General features: G+C 46.3%; 1 protein-coding gene and 1 long non-coding RNA gene across 2 annotated transcripts in view; one reads left to right on the top strand and one right to left on the bottom strand.

Annotated features, from left to right (window-relative positions):
* Positions 1–21,493, top strand: part of LOC147030312 (uncharacterized) — a 421,339-nt gene that overhangs the window by 6,483 nt on the left and 393,363 nt on the right. The gene's annotated exons all lie outside the window — the stretch shown is intronic.
* The window catches only part of LOC147030315 (uncharacterized), a 119,356-nt gene continuing 101,884 nt past the window's right edge, over positions 4,022–21,493 (bottom strand). The window contains exon 6 of the mRNA XM_085874237.1: positions 4,022–4,247. Within this exon, the coding sequence (XP_085730363.1) occupies positions 4,126–4,247 (122 nt within the window). The 3' untranslated portion in view covers positions 4,022–4,125. The remainder of the gene's footprint in view (positions 4,248–21,493) is intronic.

The following is a 21,493-nucleotide window of genomic DNA, read 5'->3' as shown; positions in this document are numbered from 1 at the left end:
AATGGAACTAGAACAGCACTCGGTAGAGCATATACCTCTGCCAGGATGATTGGTTTACTTTTTTATCCTACTGATAGGCTGGATCTTCATCTGGACCTTAACTAAAATCTAATTGGCTTGTTCTGGTCATCCACCCAACTCATCCGCCAAGTTTGTCATAATTCATCCACACGTTTTTGAAATACCAAGCTATAAATTGTTTTTAGCTCGATCTCTCAATGGTGAAGAACTAACATGAAAAAACAAAAAATTTCATCAACACATACACACATGAATTCCACGATGAAAGGTTTTGTGAAAGGAAAATAGGTGAATTGTGGTGAAAGAGAGAGATTATTATTATTAGTAGTACTGTTAATATGATTCGACAAACTCACCATAAGATTATTTGTGCCTGATGAGTAAACACTCCAAAAGAAAGAGATAAATCAGCTGAATTTGATGTTTGTGTTTATCTTTCCCTCATTTGATGACCCTCTTACACCACATCCCTCTTAAAAAAAATGTCAATGAAGCAAAGAGGGGAAAGTATCAAACAACACCCTGGTTTTGTCCCTTTACATATACTACCACCTCTCCCCCACAACCACACCCCTCTCTCCCTCGTACAATTCATCATCATCATGTACCATACTCTATGTATGCAGAGCAGTGGTGCTGCCGAAGCAGTTACTTGGCTACAATTCTGGTGCTCTCCAAATGCTCTCCTCGTGTGTCAACGTTCCTTGGATAAATGTAATTGGAGAAAGTGAGAGTCTTTGTGAGATCAGTTGTGTGGACTGAGTGCTATTACTTTTGTACAAGGCCTTTGCTTTCTATTTTTTCATGCACGACATAATTATCGTCTTTGAAGCTCACTGAGGTGTGCAGGGTGAAGTGGGTGAAAATCCGTACTGTAATGACCCCCTCACACGGACACCTGGCAGGTGAAAATCCACAAGCCAGCCATCTTGTTCCACCGACCATTGAATGAGGGCTGATTGGATTCCAACCACTTACGTATATAATACTATACAAAATACGAATCATTCTTCAATAATTATGGGCAGTTCATTCATTTTTTTAATATAATGGTTTATTCACTCCACCCCCCCCCCCAACTCCCACCAAACCACTACTCACCCCTCCACGCTCCTCTCTCTCTCTACGCATCACACAAACCTGGATCCAACTGCACTCAACTCTCCTCTCCCCCCCCTTCATCATTTTGTGCTTGCATCACCAATAAATGGCCCAGAATTGCTCTTCCTCTCAGTCACCTTTAATTGACCTTCAAAATACCTGGCATTACTACTACCTCCGCCACTCCATGTTTTCAACCCTGTCTGTTTGTGTGTCTGGAAGCAGAATATCTCAAAAAGTTATGGACGGATTTGGATGAAACTTCAGAACAATTAGCATGAAGACTGGGCCCAGGCCTCTTCATAATCTTTATCAATGATCTCTCTGATTGGAAAATCCCCTGTATCTATTTGCCGATGATTCCACCCTCTGCCATGACATCCCTCATCCTTCAGACAGGTGGGCTGCAGCCTCTTCCCTCTCTTCAGGCATTGACAAAATCACAATATGATTAAATTTTCAGAATATGTCTTTCATTCTTGATAAATCTCATACTCTCACCCTTTCTCTCCGAAGGGACAGCCTCGCAAATCTTCCAATGTACTTTCTTAACAAGCCTCTTGAGGAAGTTCGGTCATTCAAACTCCAAGTTCTCACAATCAGCCGTGATCTTTCTTGGGAAAACCACATTTCAAAATTGCTCCAAAGCCAGACGCCGACTGGACATCCTCCATCGTACAAAGTCCTTTTTTTGGCACGCCTGAACTCTTAACCTCCTACAAGGTCTTCATCTACAGCTTGATGGAACACTGCTTTTCTCTTCTGTGAACTTCTGTGAAGCTGGCTTCCCTGCCTCTCATCTTGCTCCGCTCAACACCCTGGAAACCAAGGCCTTTAAGATGATTGGAATCCCTCATGCTGAAGCTGAGTCTATCGGTCTATCACTTCACCATTGCAGACAGGTCACTGATCGCTCTGTCTTCTTCCGCCTTCTTTCTGGTCTTGCACCTTCTGCTTTTTCCATGCTTTTTGAGAGAGGGTGCTAAAAACAATATTCAGAAAGTTGTGGACGGATTATAACAAAACTTGGTGGATGAGTTGGGTAGGTGACAAGAACAAGCCAATTCGATTTTGATGAAGGTGCGGAAGCAGATCCGGCCTATCGGTGGGATACAAAACGTAAACTGTTCACCCTGGTAGAGGTATGCACTCCAGAGAGAGCCGTTCTCGCTGTGTTTTTACCCCTGTCTGTTGTGTTTCTGTGAACAGGATATCTCAAAAAGTTACGGACGGATTCGGACGAAACTTGGACAGGTTGGGTTTGTGACAAGGTTGAATTGTTTCGATTTTGGTGAAGATCTGCATCTGGATACGAGAAATGTTTTAATGATTCTTCACCATTGAGTGATGGGGTCAAAAATGTATACACAGGAGAGCACGATATCCTGAAATGTTTGGGATCCGGCATATCAGTGGGATACAAAACGTCCACTGTTCAGCCTGGCGGAGGTCTGCGCTCAACCAATTGCCATTCAAGCTAATACCTGAAACACAAAGCTGACATTATTGACTCATGAACAATTCATCTTCTGTTGTGCAGCTCGGTTTCCTTACTTAAAAAAGGTCTTGTTCAATTGCACATATAGTGACATTAATGGCATCGGGCTTATTCAGGAGAATATTACGGCTCAATATCTGGCAGATCTTATACACTATACAGTATAACCATCTCTGAAGCTATGGGTTCAAATCCATGCAAAGGCAGCGGTATTCGTAAGGATTTGGTGATGAGTGTCTGGGAAACTGAGATAGTGGGAAAATATACAGAATTACCATGTCACTGTCGGGTTATTATTAAAAACCTAACCTGCTCATGAACAGCCAAAGGCTGCAAATGAAACAACAGCTCTCAGATGCATGCTGTTGAGAGAATTGTGAGATACTGACAGCATTCTACCGTCAACGTGATATTGTCGCTGTTAGGGTTACTCAGAATTTACTCTCGGAAGCATTGTGGGCAATTACATCTGAGATCACATTTGCGATCCGACATATAGATGGCCATAGTGTGACGCTTTTGTTTCAGGGCTGGCCGGATAGCCTCGATAGCATGCCCACTCCATTGTAAGCTGCCTAGCCTGGGCTTGAATCCCATCCCAGCTATAAACCTCCACCCGGAGTGTACTACATCTTTAGATTCATGGCATCAATGTATGTGCCATTCACTGGAAGGATATTGAGCCGAGAGGACCCACCTGCCATCACTAATCATTGATGGATGTAAAATATCTCAGGGTCTTTCATGAAGAGTAGGTGAGTTATCGTGGGCACCATTAAATTTTTTTTTTTTTACAAATTCCTCCCCAAGGACATCTTCATTTGAACGTCAGGCCTGGCCAACGGTTTTGTGATAGACTTCAGTGAGAAACATTCACCAGTCATCCCCACAAGATGGTGGGAGTAACTGGAGGTGTGAAAGAAGAAGTAGCATTAGTGGTAGATTGGGCAATTTTTGTTCACTGTATCATAGGAAAATATGTTGTGATTGAGGGGGCTGCTCTTTTGAACAATGAGTGGTGTGGGATGTGAGAATGACAGAGTGGTCATGATGGAAGGGAGGGATTTGAGACAGAAGGTATTAAGTGGTGTGCAGAGTGAGCCAGAGTATCTGCAAGGCTGGGTCTGTAATTACTTTCCAATTGTTTTTTCCTGTCTCTGCCAGTCTATGTCCTGTTGTGCATTAACGCAATGGATTCTTTCAGGGTTTAAAAAAGAAATGTTTTCCTTGACCGTGGAGTTGGAAGTGAACAATGTTGTGCATGACTGCTGGATTGGTTTGTATTTATCGGAGAAGGGACCTTTCCAAAGTGTTATGTCTTTATTGTGATGCATCATTATTCATGAAACTTCTCATGGGAAGACAACCCAGGACCTCATACCATTTGAAGGAAAGTGGGCTCCCAAGGGGAATGCTATTCCCGTTGGCTCGGAAGACTCGAAATGGATGCCAAATCTTCATGTAAATGTGATATAATATAGCGCCGCTCTCGGTGTGAGGGGGTGTTACAACTTGTAATAAAATACAGTTGCAGTTGTCAGGCCAGCCCAGTTGCCTGGTCCAAATCCTGACAAACCACTGCCAACGTGGTTATGCCGGTCCAGACGCTCCAAGTAGGGTTTCAGGCCTAGGACAAAAAGGGAGATAGAGATAGAGATAGAGGGAGAGGGAGGATGAGAGGGAGAGGGAGAGAAACGGGGAGAAACGGTCTCTTAAAATGCTCCAACTTCCTCTTTCACACTTGTGGTTCTCTGTAACATATCATAATTCACTCTTAGTCTTCTTATTCTTATTCTTCTTCATCAAAAGACTTTTCAATTTTACCTTTCCTTCATCCCATGTCTAAAAAGTCCCACTGTTAAGACATTTCTTTTATCCATTCTCTTAATTCACCCTAATTGCATCCCTCACATGATGTCTTTAATTGCATCTCTGACTTTAAAAAATTTTTAAATCCCAGTTTGCAATGCATGTTCGTGTTCCATCAATTATCATTGTTTTTCCAAATTCAGTGCCAATTCACCACAACTACTTAAATCTACCTCCTCCTAACCCCTCACCTGTTATCCCCACTCCTTACCCCTCCCATTTTGCGCTCATCCTTCCTCCACTCTTGGCACTTCTTTACTCTCTTCTGCTTCAGTATCAGCTCCGGTTGACTTCCGGTTCCGGGTTTGGAGCGTCGACAGGTCTCCTTCAGGGCTCTCTGCTGACGATCTCAAAGTTAAGTTTCCAGTCATTATCTGTACCATTTTAACTGTTTATTCTCTCACTTCTATGTTACTGTGTGTTCCCAGTTCAGTTTTGTTTCAAAAATCGTGCTATTTTTGTTGACTTTGTCTTACGGGTCGCTTGAGGCCTACCGGTTCCCCTTGGTGTACGATCGTGTTTTGATTTTTCTCCCCATTACCTTCAATTTCTATCTTCCCCACTTTCCTAACGTCCCCATCCCTCCCAATTAATCACTCTATTTCTTATCTTAAATCAAAAAAACAAAAAATGCTACCCTCTCCTTCCTCACTCACGACTCTTGATCCTTCTTCTTCCTCGATTTTTTTTTTCGACAACACTTCCATGACCTAATCTGTTGAAAACTCTCTCAAACATTAATAATAATAAAAACGATCTCTTATAAGGCTTCATCTTCCTCTTTCACATGCGTGAAAGATGGTACTCTTCACTGAGAAAGATGGTACTCTTTCACATGGTATGCTTTACTGTATCATAATGCACGACTCTTCGACTATTTAAACAGACTGCTCTCAATTCGACCTTTCCTTCATATCTTGCCTAAAAAATCCAACTGTTATAGCGTTTCTACTCTCCATTCTCTGGATTCGCTTTATTGCATCCATCAAGAATTGTGTTTAATCGCATCTCTGACCCAAAACTTAAAATAACCCCAGTTTGCTATGAATGTTCGCTTTCCATCAACCATTCTTTTTTTCTAACTTCAGTGCCAACTCACCCCTCTCACCCCTCACTCTCAAAGCAACCATCCCACTCTTCTCCCTCCAAGCCTCCTTCTCACCTCTCTCAAAAACTCCCCCCTCACCTTTCTCCCACCATTCATTCCCCTCACTCATCCTTCTCAAAGTTGCCCTCCCCCCTCTCATCCACAAAGCTGCCTCCTTCCACTGCCCTCTCACCTCCATCTCTTCACTCCACCTCCTCAAATCCTCAACTGCCTTCTTCCCCTCTCTTGTCCCCCCTCTCCCCCAGTACCACAGAGCCTTTTCTCCTCCTCATCTGGCCCCCTCCCCGAGCTATTCTGAAATCCCCCACACTCTTTCAACAACTCTCCTTACCTACCCAGCTCGTCCCTTGTCCTACCCTCCCCCTCCCCCTCCCCCCACCCCTGCACCCAAAGCCTCCTCCCCTACCTCTTCATTTAAAAGTGTGGACCTCAAATATCCGGTGCCTTTGCTCAAACCTTTCAGATCTTTCCATACCGGTTGCCACTGACAAACCAGACGTAATCTGCCGAACAGAAACTTTCCTCCCCCAAGACGTCTCTGACTCCCAAGTATCTCTCCCCGGTTACTCGCTCCTCCGGTATGACAGACCTGAGCCTCGTCCTGGTGGAGTAGTTGCTCTCTTCATCAAAGACTATTCCTCACTCTCCATGCACTGCCCTCACTCCCCCACACCCCCAGGAATACCTCTGGCTACAGCTTCCCCTCCACTCCCACTTCCTGTCTATATGTGTACTGTACCGTCCACCTTACAGTGTTGACTCCATCTACACCTCACTATCCAAAAACATGGACCAACTTATATCTTCTCATCCACACTCTCTCTTCCTCATATGTGGTGACTTCAATTGTCATCATGCCAGTTGGCTAGGTGTGGGTACCTCTCTCACCTGTCATGGCACCTCAGCAAAAACTTTCTTCGACTCATTGGGACTGAGTCAATCGGTCAACTTCCCGACCCGGATCTCAACCAATGGTACTCCATCTCTTCTGGATCTGATTTTGACAAATTTCCCTGACAATATCTGATGCTCTTCCTCCACACCAATCGGTTCTTCTGACCATGTCCTTGTCAAAATGGACATCTCTCTGGCTAAACGGAGAACCACCTCGCCGCCATTGAGTCTGGCATTTCACTCAAGCCGACTGGCAGGGTCTCCAAGCAGCCACCAAACTTATAGACTGGTCTCCTATCGCTACTTTCTCCAACATCAACTCATCCTGGGAATTCTTTCAAAGAAACTTGCTCTCCCTCATGCACAGATTTATCCCCTCTCGTCTTCAGTTGTCTTACCCTTCCTCCCGCCCTTGGCTCACTGAAGCTTGTGGTGAGGCAGTTGTCCTGAAACAACTTGCCCTTGCCTCATGGAAAGCAAACCCAACTGAGGACAATCTGAGTTCCTTCCATAAAGCTCGGAACAAGTGTGCATCTACCCTCAGGAGAGCCAGAAAACAACATCTTTCTAATCTCAAGTCTGAACTCTCAAAACTCTCTCCCTCCTCAAAATCCTGGTGGCATCTAATCAAATCTGTTTCTGGTGTATGTTCCCCCTCCATCCCCTCCCTTGCCTCAAATGGCCGCACTGCTGATACCACACGTGAAAAAGCTGAATGTCTAAACTCGGTGTTTGCAGCTAAATCTTGTGTCCAAAATCCATCACTTTATCTACGCACCTTACCCAGTCGCACCCAACTGTCCCTGTACTCTGTGTCCTTTTCTCCTGACAAGGTGGAGAGCTTGCTGTCAAACCTCGACTCAGATTCTGCAACCGGTCCAGACGGCATCAGCCCACGTGTCCTCAAAGCCTGCACTTCTGCTTTTGCTCACCCTCTCTCTGTTCTATTCACCCTCTCATTTGCCCAAGGTCATCTGCCCTCTGCTTGGAAATCAGCAAACATCACTGCCCTGCACAAAAGAGGTGCAAAAACAGATCCCTGCAACTCAGACCAATCAGCCTTCTCCCAATCATCAGCAAGGTTATGGAATCCATCATCGCTTCAGACATCATATCCTTCCTCTTCTCCAATGGCTTGATTACTGATCATCAATTTGGTTTCAGACCAGGTCACTCTACTCTGGATATGCTGCTTCTGCTCTCCCAACAATGGATGGAAGTCCTCAATGTCAGACAGGAAATCCGAGCCGTATCCCTGGATATATCACGTACTTTTGACACAGTCTAGCACACTGCCCTGCTCACCAAACTCTCTTCCTTTGGGATCTAAGGCCATCTCAACTCATGGCTCGCAGACTTCCTCTCCTGTCGCAGTCACTGTGTGGCCCTAAATGGAGTTCTTTCATCCCCCCTTCCTGTCCAGGCTGGAGTTCCTCAAGGTGGCGTTCTGGTCCCTGTTCTTTTTCTGGTTTTCATCAATGATCTCTCCGACTCTCTGGAAAATCCTCTATATCTCTTTGCTGATGACTCCACCCTCTGCCGTATCATCGGTCATCCCTCAGACCGGCAAGCAGCAGCTTCTTCACTCACTGCAGATCTGGATAAAATCACAAACTGGTCCAACATGTGGAACATGTCTTTCAATCCGGACAAATCTCACACTCTCACGATGTCTCTTCGAAAGGACCATTTAGAAACGCCCCCCCCCCCCATCCACTTTCTCAACAATCCTCTGGAAGAAGTCCTTTCTTTCAAGCTTCTGGGTCTCACTATCTGCCATGACCTTTCCTGGGAAAGTCACATTTCAAACCTGGCCACCAAAGCCAGTTGCCGACTGGGAATCCTCCATCGTGCAAAGTCCTTCCTTGTCCACCTGAGCTCCTGACCACTTACAAAGCTTTTGTCCACAGCCTGATGGAGTACTGCTCTCCCCTCTGGGCTGGTGCTCCTGCCTCCCACCTTTCTCGGCTTCACGCTGTAGAAACCAGGGCATTTCGGATCATTGGCATCTCCCGCAATGAGGCTGAGTCTTTGGGCCTCTCACTCAAACACCGCAGGTTGGCCGGTGGTCTTTCTGTCTTCTACCGTCTCCTCTCCAGCCTCACCCCCCTGCTCTCTCTGAGATTTGTCCCCACCACATTTCCGCAGGGGCTCAAGGTCCGCCAACATCCCCCTTCTGGTAAAACTACCAAAATCACGAATCACTGCTCATCTTCACTCTTTCATTCCTCTTTTTTTTCCCGCCTTTGGAATAAACTCCGTCACTCTATTCATTCCCATTCTTCCCTCCAGGCTTTCAAAACAGCTGTTCACCACCACCTCTTATCATCCCCCATCCAAATCCTCGATCTTTTCTACCCCCGATCGTCCACCCAAGCCCACCTCTTTCAAATTCCCTGCTTTCCTTCCTGAAAGTCCCTCTAATGTCTCTGTTCCCCACTGTTTTGTCCTTCCCACTCCCTCCTCTCTTGTCTCATGCCCCCTTGATGTGCGTTGTGTGTTAGCTCTCACACGAGCCTCGACAAGGTACACACAAAAAAATATGCTCCTCTGTTGTCCAAAAATGTGTGGTGTTCTAACACCTGTTGGCTCCATTCTAACCTCTCAGATATCTCACTATCTCAGTCAATACACTCCTCAACATTTCATACATGCTCTTTCTTTCCTCTCATCACACCTCCCCCTCTTGACAACCCCTCATATTGTACCTCCCCCTGCCTGCTCCCTTCTTCACCCCACCATGACCAAGTATCATCCCTCCTCTCTCCCTACCTCCCCCATCGTCCTCCTGCACCTTGGCCATGTCTGCTCTCATCGTCTCCCCTCCCTCTCAAAGCAACCGTCACACTCTTTCCCACCCAAAGCTTCCCTTTCACCTTTCCCCCCCAAAAAAATCCCCTCTCACCCTTGTGCCTCAACTCTCCCTTCTCACCCTTCTCCCTCCAATCTCCCCTCTCACTCCCCCTTCTCAAATTTTTTTCCCCCTCACATCCACAAAGCTGCCTCCTTCCCCCACCCTCTCTCTTTCAACTAATCACTCCACCTCCTCCAATCTTCAACTGCCCTCTGCCCCCTCTCTTATAACTCCCCAATGTGCCTCATCCATTCACCACCGAGCCTTTTCTTCTCCTCAGCCGGCCCTCTCCTCTAGCTATTCTGCAATCCCCCACACAATGTCAACAACTCTCCCTACCACCCCTTCTCCCTCATCCTACCCTCCCCTCCCCTGCACCCAAAGCCTCCTCCCCTCCCTCTTAATTAACAGTGTGGACCTCAAACATCCGGGGCCTTTGCTCAAACCTGAAATATCTTTCCATACAGGTTGCCACTGACAAACTAGACATGATCTGCTTAACAGACACTTTCCTCCTTCAAGACGTCTCTGACTCCCTTGTATCTTTCCCTGGTTACTCCCTCTTCCGGTATGATAGACCTGAGCCTCGTCCTGGTGGAGGAGTTGCTCTCTTCATCAAAGACTCTATTCCTCTCTCCATTCACTGCTCTCACTCCCCCCACACCCCCAGGAATACCTCTGGCTATGGCTTCCCCTCCACACCCACCTCATGTTTACATGCGTGTTGTACCATCCACAAAACAGTGATGACTCCATTTATAACTCGTTCGCTGAAAACATGGACCAACTTCTGTCCTCTCATCTCAACTTTCTCTTCCTCATATGTGGTGACTTCAATTGTCATCATGCCAGTTGGCTGGGTGTGGGTACCTCTCACCTGTCATGGCACTTCAGCAAAAGAAATCTGCGACTCATTGGGACTGACAGTCAACTTCCTGACCTGGATCTCAACCAACGGTACTCCATCTCTTCTGGATCTAATTTTGACGAATTTTCCTGAAAATATCTGCTGCTCTTCCTTCGCTCTAATCAGTTCTTCTGACCACGTCATTGTCAAAGTGGACATCTCTCTGGCTGTTATCAGAGAACCACCTCACCGCCGTCGAGTCTGGCATTTCACTCAGGCTGACTGACAGGGACTTCAAGCAGCCATCAAACTTATAGACTGGTCTCCCATCTCTACTTTCTCCAGCCAAGAGAAAGATGGAGGTAGGATGAGAAGCAAGATGGGAGGGTAAGGGATAACAGGTGAGGGGTTAGGAGGAGGTAGATTTAAGTAGTTGTGAATTGGCACTGAAGTTGGAAAAAAAAATGATGATTGATGGAATACGAACATGCATTGCAAACTGGGATTTACAAAATTTTAAAGTCAGAAATGCAATTAAAGACATTACATGAGGGATGCAAAAAGGTGAATGATGAGGATGGAGAAAAGAAATGTCGTAACAGTGGGACTTTCTCCTGGGAATTCTTTCAAAGAAAGTTGCTCTCTCTCATGCACAGATTTTTCCCATCTCATCTTCAATTGTCATACCCTTCCTCCCACCCAAAGTACACTGAAGCTTGAATCGAGGAAGTTTTCCTGAAACAAGTTGCCTTCGCCTCATGGAAGGCTAATTCAACTGAAGGCAATCTCAGTTCCTTCCATAAAGCTCAGAACAAATGTGTGTCTACCCTCAAGAGAGCCATAAAACAACATCTTTCTAATCTCAAGTCTGAACTCTCAAACCTGTCTCCCTCCTCAAAATCCTGGTGGCGTCTGGTGAAGTCTGTTTCTGGTGAATGTTACCCCTGCAATCCCCTCCCTTACCTCAAATGGCCGCACAGCTGACACTGCACACGAAAAGGCTGAATGCCGAAACTCCGTGTTTGCTTCTATGTTTTGTGTTCCAGACCCATCATTTTCTATACCCACCATACCCAGTCACACCCAGCTGTTCCTGGACTCTGTGTCTTTTTCTCCCGACAAGGTGAACATTTTGCTGTCAGACCTTAACTCTGCTTCTGCAACTGGTCCAGACGGCATCAGCTCACATGTTGGAAAAACCCTGCTCTGCTGCTCTTCCTCACCTTCTCTCTGTTCTATTCACCCTTCCATTTGCTCAAGGTAATCTGCCATATGCTTGGAAATCACCAAACATTACTGCCCTGCATAAAATAGTTGCAAAAACAGATCTCTGCAACTGCAGACCAATCAGCCTTCTCCCAATCATCAGCAAGGTCATGGAATCCATCATCGCTTCAGACATTAAATCCTTCCTCTTCTCCAATGGCTTGATTTCCGATCATGAATTTGGATTCAGACCAGGTCACTCTACCCTGGATATGTTGCTTTGGCTCTCCCAACAATGGATGGAGGTCCTCAATGTCAGACATGAGATCAGAGCCAAATCCCGAGACATATCGCCTGCTTTTGACACGGTCTGGCACCCTGCCCTGCTCACCAAACTCTCTTCCTATGGTAATCAAGGCAATCTCCATTCATGGCTCGCAGACTTCCCTTCCTGTCGCAGTCAACGTGTGGCCCTTAATGGAGTTCTCTCATCCCCTCATCCTGTCCAGGCTGGAGTTCCTCAAGGTAGTGTTCTGGGCCCTGTGATTTTTTTTGGGGGGGTTTCATCAATTATCTATTTGACTCACTGGAAAATCCTCTTTATCTCTTTGCTGATGACTCCACCTTCTGCCTTCCCATCTGTCATCCCTCAGATCAGCAAGCCACAGCCTCTTCACTCTCTGCAGATCTGGATAAAATCACAAACTGCTCCAGCACTTGGAACCTGTCTTTCAATCCGGACAAATCCCACACTCTCACTTTGTCTCTCTGAAAGGAAATTTTGGAAACCACCCCCATCTACTTTCTCAACAATCCCCATGAAGAAGTCCTTTCATTCAAGCTTCTGAGTTGCACTATCTGCCATGCTCTTTCCTGGGAAAGCCACATTTCCAAGCTTGCGTCGAAACCCAGTCGCTGACTGGGCATCCTCAGTTGTGCAAAGTCCTTCCTTGGCACACCTGAGCTCCTGACCGCACACAAAGCTTTCATCCAGAGCCTGATTGAGTACTTCTCTCCCCTCTGGGCTGGTGCTCCCACTTCTCACCTTTCTCAGCTTCATGCTGTGGAAACCAAGGCATTTAGGATCATTGGTATCTCGGTCAGGTCAGGCCAGATTAGATCTTTGACTTGCTACAGGTATCATGTAAACCTGCACTAACCTGTTCCATGGTCGGGTTGTCGGCGATGAAACCGTCTCCCCCACCAGGTTTTTTTGGTGAGGAGAGTGTTTGGAGAAGGACACCCAGCAGGATTAAAAACACTTCTCTCCCCTCTGAGCTAGTGCTCCCGCTTCTCACCTTTTTCAGCTTCACGCTGTGGAAACCAAGGCATTTAGGATCATTGGTATAAAGTCAGGTCAGGCCAGATTAGATCTGTGACTTGCAACAGGTATCATGCAAACCTGCACTAACCTGTTCCATGGTCGGGTTGTTGGCGACTGAACCATCTCCCCCACCAGGTTTTTTGGTGAGGACGGTGTTTGGATATGGACACCCAGCAGGATTAAAAACAAAACCTGTCAAAGGGAGGAGGACCTCCTTGTGAGCCAATGGCCATCCATATCTTGTGCCCAACTGTGTCTGCGGACATCCTCCTGCAGTTGGGTTACTTCATAGAAGGAGGTTGGTGGCAGGATTTGCACTCTGGCCACCGTAAAACCCTTCATTCCACAAAATACAAAAACGCAAAGAAATCTGTAAACCAACTCGGTGGGAGTACCTCCTGTGCAGCTTCCCTTCGCGGGCAGATCACCAGATGACTGGATTGGGGCAAAGCCTTCGGGACCCCCAATCTTTGATAGGAGGGAAACCACGGGGTAACATTCCTGGGTCAGATTGTGGAAGAGTGTGTCAGAGTGGTGTTGAGGTGTTATCCACCAGACAGCGGTGTCGTTGGGTTAACATGAGGAGGTCCCTTTGAGTGGGTGCCTGGAATGTCCTATCCCGAGGAGAGGAGGATCACCTGTCTCTGTTATCATCTGAGCTCAAGTGTTTGGACATCGGTATTGCAGCACTCTCTGATGTTCATAGACAGGATTGCGGCAAGATCATGGGGTGGTTACCTACTTTTGGTCTGGTCACTCTGATGGTTACCATTCCCAAGGAGTTGCTGTAGCTGTGTCCAATAAGCTGACTCCAATGATAATTCAGGTAACACTGGTCAGCGAGCGTATTATGAGACTAAGGATTCGTCACTCCTTCGGTGTCATTTCCCTTGTCTCTGTTTATGCTCCGACTGAGGCGAGTGATCTCACCGTGAAGGATGCATTCTTCGCCACGCTCGAGTCTATGGTTGATCAGTGCCCCCAGCCAAGATACACTTCTAGTCTTGGGGGATTTCAATGCATCGACTGGAACTGATAGGGGTGACGGAGCACGAACCACTCTCTCAGGGTGACGGAGCATGAACCACTCGCTCAGGGTGACGGAGCATGAACCACTCGCTCAGGGTGACGGAGCAGGAACCACTCGCTCAGGGTGACTGAGCACGAACCACTCGCTCAGGGTGACGGAGCACGAACCACTCGCTCAGGGTGACGGAGCACAAACCACTCGCTCAGAGTTATGGAGCTCGGATCATTCACTCAGGGTGACGCAGCATGAATGACTCACTCAGGGTTATTGAGCACGAACCACTCGCTCAGGGTGACGGAGCACGAACCACTCGCTCAGGGTGACGGAGCACGAACCACTCGCTCAGGGTGACGGAGCACGAACCACTCGCTCAGGGTGACGGAGCACGAACCACTCGCTCAGGGTGACGGAGCACGAACCACTCGCTCAGGGTGACGGAGCACGAACCACTCGCTCAGGGTGACGGAGCACGAACCACTCGCTCAGGGTGACGGAGCACGAACCACTCGCTCAGGGTGACGGACCACGAACCACTCGCTCAGGGTGACGGAGCACGAACCACTCGCTCAGGGTGACGGAGCACGAACCACTCGCTCAGGGTGACGGAGCACGAACCACTCGCTCAGGGTGACGGAGCACGAACCACTCGCTCAGGGTGACGGAGCACGAACCACTCGCTCAGGGTGACGGAGCACGAACCACTCGCTCAGGGTGACGGAGCACGAACCACTCGCTCAGGGTGACGGAGCACGAACCACTCGCTCAGGGTGACGGAGCACGAACCACTCGCTCAGGGTGACGGAGCACGAACCACTCGCTCAGGGTGACGGAGCACGAACCACTCGCTCAGGGTGACGGAGCACGAACCACTCGCTCAGGGTGACGGAGCACGAACCACTCGCTCAGGGTGACTGAGCACGAACCACTCGCTCACGGTGACGGAGCACGAACCACTCGCTCAGGGTGACGGAGCACGAACCACTCGCTCAGGGTGACGGAGCACGAACCACTCGCTCAGGGTGACGGAGCACGAACCACTCGCTCAGGGTGACGGAGCACGAACCACTCGCTCAGGGTGACTGAGCACGAACCACTCGCTCAGGGTGACGGAGCACGAACCACTCGCTCAGGGTGACGGAGCACGAACCACTCGCTCAGGGTGACGGAGCACGAACCACTCGCTCAGGGTGACGGAGCACGAACCACTCGCTCTGAATGACGCGGTGTGGCAAAAGTGTCCGCACAGAGTGAACGGTTCGCTCAGAATGACGTAGTGTGGTACTACTATTGACAAAGGATGCTCGGCAAGTGGCTTCAGCACTCATGCAAGCACTCCAATTGAATGGTTGATAAGGAACGGTTGGCCAGGCTGTTGCTGCATACCATAAAGGATACCTTTAACTTTAAAGCCTGTCTTCACCACATATGTAGCAGTTAATGAAATAAAATGAATTCGTTCAAAAAATGGCTTTGTCCACAAAAGAGTTGCTGCTTAATGCAGAACAACCCTGGAAATATCACAAAAGTTCAATCGCCCGTGAAATATACATTGCAAAAAATCAGCCATTTTGCCTGCTCGTCTGTGCATGTCACGAAGGACATCAGTTCAGGGTCCACACAAACGTTATACCTTTTTTGTGAAATGTATGTTTTTCACCAGATTTGCTTTGATTCCCTGTGGAGCACCTCACGAAATGTCAAAAAATATAGATATAGATCTGGCAGACACGATGGATAGACAATCCCTCTGGGGGACAGGGCGTGAGGTCTTGCAGTGAATGCATTAAATCATATAGCTCAAAGAAGCTCCTAATTTTTGTTACGTTCCTAAATTTTTTGTTTACTCAATATAACTACTCTCCAAACAATATAAAAATACAAGTTTAATGCTTTGGAAATTTCACATTTTCTTGTGCATGTATGGAGGAGGGACATAGCCTTGCTTGCTTAAAGTAAATAGGTGTATCGGCTTATTTATAAGACTCGTTATTTCTTTAAATTATCAGATTTCACAACAGATTTCGACACTTATTTAGTCAGGACGACATCTGATCCTCAGAACCAAAGTAATATTTTGATGATATACTCGAATTAGTCCATGAGAGTAGATCATGGAAAATTGTCTCATATTATGCATGAAATTGCTCCAAGCTCCGAGTTTGAAAACTTGTAGTACTTACAAAAGTGATGTATACAGTGATTCATAGCTAAGATGAACAGGTATTCGATATGAGTGAGGAAAGTGAAAAAAAATAACCCTATCGTTAAGAAATAATTGCAGCCTGTTCCAAGTTAAGGCATGGTTGAGCAGGCCAAAAAATATTGCGGCTTCAGACCCCAGCGAGGAAACACCTTTCGACCCCAGACAGCGAGGTGGTGGAGGATTGCGTGATGAAGGATATAATTAAATAAGGCCGTTAATTACACTGGGCTGCATTTGAAATATTTTTTTTCAGAGGTCTAGGTTTTCTCAACGGTTCTTGTATGTTTTTTGCATGCTGAATTTAGAAATGTATCTAATTTCGCTCAATCAGGTCAAGTTTTTATGCTGTCTCAATTTTAAGGAAAAAAAAAAATCAAAATTTTGTTTTTTTTTTAATTAGCATTTTAAAAATTCAAAATCACACTTACATTGACAGAAAATGTACAAACTATATATAAAATGACGCACAAGTACCGTTAATGTGGAAGAAAGTGCCTTCTCAATTACTTTCATTTCAATTTCAGAAAACTATAGAAAAATCGTTGTTTCTGGCAACACCCAACTTCAGTCACTCCAGCAGTCGCTGTTTTCCTTCGTCTTTTTAATTTTGAATTTCACATTAACGGTACTTGTGCGTCATTTTTTTTATAGTTTGTGCATTTTCTGTCAATGTAAGTCTGATTTTGAATTAAAAAACAAATTTTGAATATTTTTTTCCTTAAAATTGAGATAGCATAAAAACTTGACCTGATTGAGCAAAATGAGATACATTTCTAAATTCAGCATGCAAAAACGATATAAGGACCGTTGAGAAAACCTTGACCGCTGAAATGACCCAGACCAGTGTTGTATTCAAAAGGGGTGTTTTCATTAATCCAAACACCCAAGTTTCACTCTTGCACTTCCTTGGAGTTTTCGTGGTGTGCATGCAGTTTCAGGCTGCGAGGTTTTATAGTTTTGGAGTTATGGAGACACACACACACTGACCTACACACACACACACACACACACACACACACACACACACACTGACCTACACACACACTGACCTACACACACACACACACACACACACACACACACACACACACACACACACACACACACACACACACACACACACACACACACACACACACACACACACACTGACCTACACACACACACACACACACACACTGACCTACACACACACTGACCTACACACACACACACACACACTGACCTACACACACACACACACACTGACCTACACACACCACACGTACACACCGACCTACACACACACGTACACACATTGCCTTTTATTAGTATAGATAGGATCACCATGTTGGGAAAGTGTGACCTTGATGTCATTCTGCTTCAGGCTTGGTTCTTGATACACAATATAGTCCGGGAGCCAACCTGTGTACGAGGCTGTTTTAGGGTTGGACCTTACAGCCTCTGCTATAAAATTTTACACCCCCAGGATGTTTAGATATATGTTTGCAGTTCATGAAAACCAATGTTGGCAATTCATAAGCTCTTGCGAAAAATTTTGGCGGACGTTTTTGTTTGAGGAAGATTTGAAAAATTTGATAAAACAGCAATTGTCAATAAAATTTCTAAAAAAATTAAAAAATCACATTCATGAAAAATAAATGTGAACTAAATGTAAGAATTCAATCAGTGCATTGTAAAATGACAAAAAAAAATTGCCTTTGTGGAAGTAAACCTCGTAAAAGTACATAATTTTGTGAAAAATGCCTTAAAAATAACGTTTTTTGAAGATGGCCTTTAGAACTTTTCTTATCATAGGCAGATGCTGCATTAGAATACTAATTTCTCTTAATGTGATATGAACATGGTATCCATGGCTAATTAAAACAGCAAATTTGAGTGAGTTCTATCAATTTTTAAAGAGAAAATTAACATTTTTGTCAACCAAAGTTACCCCTACCCCCAAAATCTTCTTACTCTATTGAACACAGTTCGGTTAAGGTTTGCTAGATCCAGGTTGGGTACTTCACAGTTCACTCTTCCAAAGGAAAATTCAATGGTGTTTGGAGTGACATGGCCCTGGAGCAGACATACAACAATGAAGGGAAGACATCTCTGTTCAAAGGCATATCTCAGGCACCAGCTGCTCGAGATAAATATGTGAAGACAGCACCATTTCTCACAGCTGTATCAGAGAACATAAAGTCTATGGCTAATCTAGGCCAACAGGAATCTACTCATCATGGAGAAACACATAAGCAGGCAACAGAAGAACATATGCATGTTGAGGAGATCAAGAAAGTGATATGCCAGCAGATGATAAACCCATTCCAGTGTAACAACCAAGTGGATCTGCTCAATAGAGCAACTGGTGAGAAGGATGCTTCAAAAGACTTGGTCCATGCTCAAGCTAAGGGCATGGAAGCCATTATGAAAGCAGAAGAGGTGGTCTCTATTAAGATTGAACCACTGAAGCTGGTAACTTTCTCCTCACAGAAGAAATCAAAACCATCAAGGAAACAGAGTTTAATCAGGATCTATCAAGATGAGACTGCAACTACACGTGTGCTGTGTTTCTATCGAGATGCCGACCCAGTCACAAGACAGATTGCATTTTCCCATGAGTGGACAGACTATCCATCATCCCTGTTTGAGGTTGATCCACGCTTAGCACAGGGGTTTGTAATGCGCAAAGGCAACAAGTCTGATTTCGTGGCAGTGCTAATTGCTGAAGCTGAGCAGGATGTTGTTTTACAGCTGCCATCATTACCACAGAGTGACCTATACACAGTTTATCTGGTAGACACAATGGCATTTGTAAATAAATACCAAAAAATGGGTGCAAAAACATTTGGTGAACTTCCCCAGCTGTATCTTCGCAAGCTCCTTCAGTTCAAACCTGAAATGTGCAACTGTGTCAACATCATTGGTGATCAGGATGATTTTGATGATAGCCATACTTTGAAGGGTGATGAGCAGCAGAGGAGAAACCAGACAGACCAGGCAAGACAATTCTCACCATCCAAGAGTCTAGAAATTCCGGACTGGAATTTACTCATGAAGAATCCAAGAAATAAAGGAAATCTTCAGAACTTCATTGGCACTTCCCTTTGTGAGAGTCCTGAAGCTATTCCGGATGGAGTGACCATCATTCTTGGTGGTATGATGGAAAACAAAGGTCACACTCTTTCCATCACATCAGCATCAAGTTCAGTTCTGGACTTACCTTGTGAAGAACATGAAGAGGCAGACACAAGGATTATTGCTCATCTTACATATTGTGTGGAATATCCTGATCACCATTGAGCTGTTGTGCATGCAACAGATACAGACATAATTATGCTGTGTATATATCACTTCTGCTGCTTGAACACATTGCAAGAACTCTGGATACAACGGCAGAATCAATACCTACCTATTCATGAGCTGGTAGAAGTGTTGAGCAAGAAGTACCAGAAAATCCTCTTGATGTCGCAGCCACACTTCTGTGCACATATGTGTTGTGTGGATGTGACACAGTGAGCTACTCATTCAGAAGGGGAAAAGAAGAGGTCAGGTCAGGTATGGGAGCATGTGCCAGAACAGCGCGTCGCTGCGTCCACTTTCCGCCGGTACTCCAGGGGCCTCCGTCTGGCCATCCCCCAGGCAGATGCCAGGCCCATCCCCATCTCCTTGAGATGATGGTCAACCTGCTGCAACCATGAGGCACGTGGTCGGCCCACTGGCCTCCTCCACTCATGAGACTCCCTCGCTGAGAGAATCTGGTGAGCAGGATCAGCGTCAGGAAAACGAGCCACATGTCCATACAGCCGCAGCTGACGCTCACGGACTATGCAGGTAACAAATCTCATCCGAGTCTCTCTCAGCAACCGCTCGTTGGACACAAAATCCGACCAGCGATAGCCAAGGATTCTTCGAAGAGACCTGGTACCAAAGGAATTAAGTCTCCGTCTCAGATCCTTGGTCAAAGTCCAAGTCTCGCACCCATAGAGCAAGACTGGAAGTACCAAGGACCTGAAGACTCGGACTTTCGTCCTCCAGCACAGGTACCGGCAGCGCCACACCCCATGATCCAGTAAATCCATGACTCCCCAGGCCCGACCCAGACGTCTATTGACCTCCGGCTCACAACCTGCGGAGACATGAATATCACTGCCAAGGTAAGTGAATCTATCCACGACCTCAACATCCTCACCACAAACAGACACAGACAGGACAGCAGCATCCAAGATGTCACCGAAAGCCTGGATCTTAGTTTTGACCCAAGAAATCCGTAATCCCAACGGCTCCGACTCCTCATTCAGCACCTCGAGGGCCCCCAAGAGGATGTCTAAAGTCTCCGCAAAGATGACTGCATCATCTGCAAAATCAAGGTCCGAGATCTTGACATTGCCAAACGATGCACCGCAACTTTATCTCTCCGACATCCTCCCTAAAATCCAGTCCATACAAGTGCTGAAAAGTGTGGGGGCAAGTACACATCCCTGACGAACTCCAGTAACAACTGGAAATAAGTCAGAGATGGTACCACCACACTCCACAGCACTCTCAGTACCAGAGTAGAGTTTAGACATCAGATCGATCAGTTTCGGTGGCACCCCACGAAGACCAAGAATTCTCCAGAGGACATCCCGATTCACTGAATCGAACGCTTTACAGAGATCAACATAGGCTGCAAGCAGCCCCTGCCGAAACTCTCGTCTGCGTTCGGTGAGGACACGAAGTGCAAGGATACGGTCAATCGTTGACCTCTTTGGTGTAAAGCCTGACTGCTCTGGATGCTGGTGCTCAAGCAGATGGTGGCGAACCCTATCAAGAATTATCCGAGCAAAGACCTTGCCCGGCACTGAGAGCAGCGTCACCCCTCGGTAGTTGTTGCAGTCTTGGCGATCACCCTTCCCTTTCCAGAGAGGGACAACAAGGCCCCTCTTCCAGTCAGTTGGGATGATGCCTGTGTTCCTGTGAAAAGAAGAGCGGCACAGGTTTCTCTGGGACTGATAGGAAACCTTCCCCACCTTGTTGATTTTGGAAGAGATAGTGAAATGGCAGCAACAGAATGTGTCATTGATGAGGCCAGAGTATACTGGACTGCTCTGCATGGCCAAAAAGGGTTCAGCTGTTTGGATACCCTCAGGCAGCATATGTTTGTCTCTTCAAAATTAGACCTTAGGTCACTGCCAGCAACAGAAGATGCGTTTTACTTCCTTGTTTTAAGAGCATTGTATCAATTGCTTCTGTATAGACGTGCACATCTCAGTGACCGAGCACTTCCCCCAGCCACAACATTTGGCAGAACCCTTATCAATGGAAAACTGGTCCCAATTCTCATGTCTAAGCCAGCCAAGCCAAACATAGACAAAACTGTGTCTTGCATGTGCAAATTATCCAAATGTCTGAAACGATGTTCATGCAAAAGGCTGCTGTGCCTTGCTGAGTGACATGCATATGCCTTGGTCAGAGAGGTTCATGTGGTGGAGTTGTTTCAGAGAGTGACTCTTCCTCTGAAGAGGATGTTTCATGTCACAATATTGTGTTAATCCATTTCTAATTTTATCTTCC

Source organism: Eptatretus burgeri, chromosome 3, assembly GCF_056783735.1.
Source record: "Eptatretus burgeri isolate ZD-2024b chromosome 3, Ebu_testis_v1, whole genome shotgun sequence".
NCBI classification, from domain to species: domain Eukaryota; kingdom Metazoa; phylum Chordata; class Myxini; order Myxiniformes; family Myxinidae; genus Eptatretus; species Eptatretus burgeri.
This window is presented reverse-complemented; position numbering and strand designations above follow the sequence as displayed.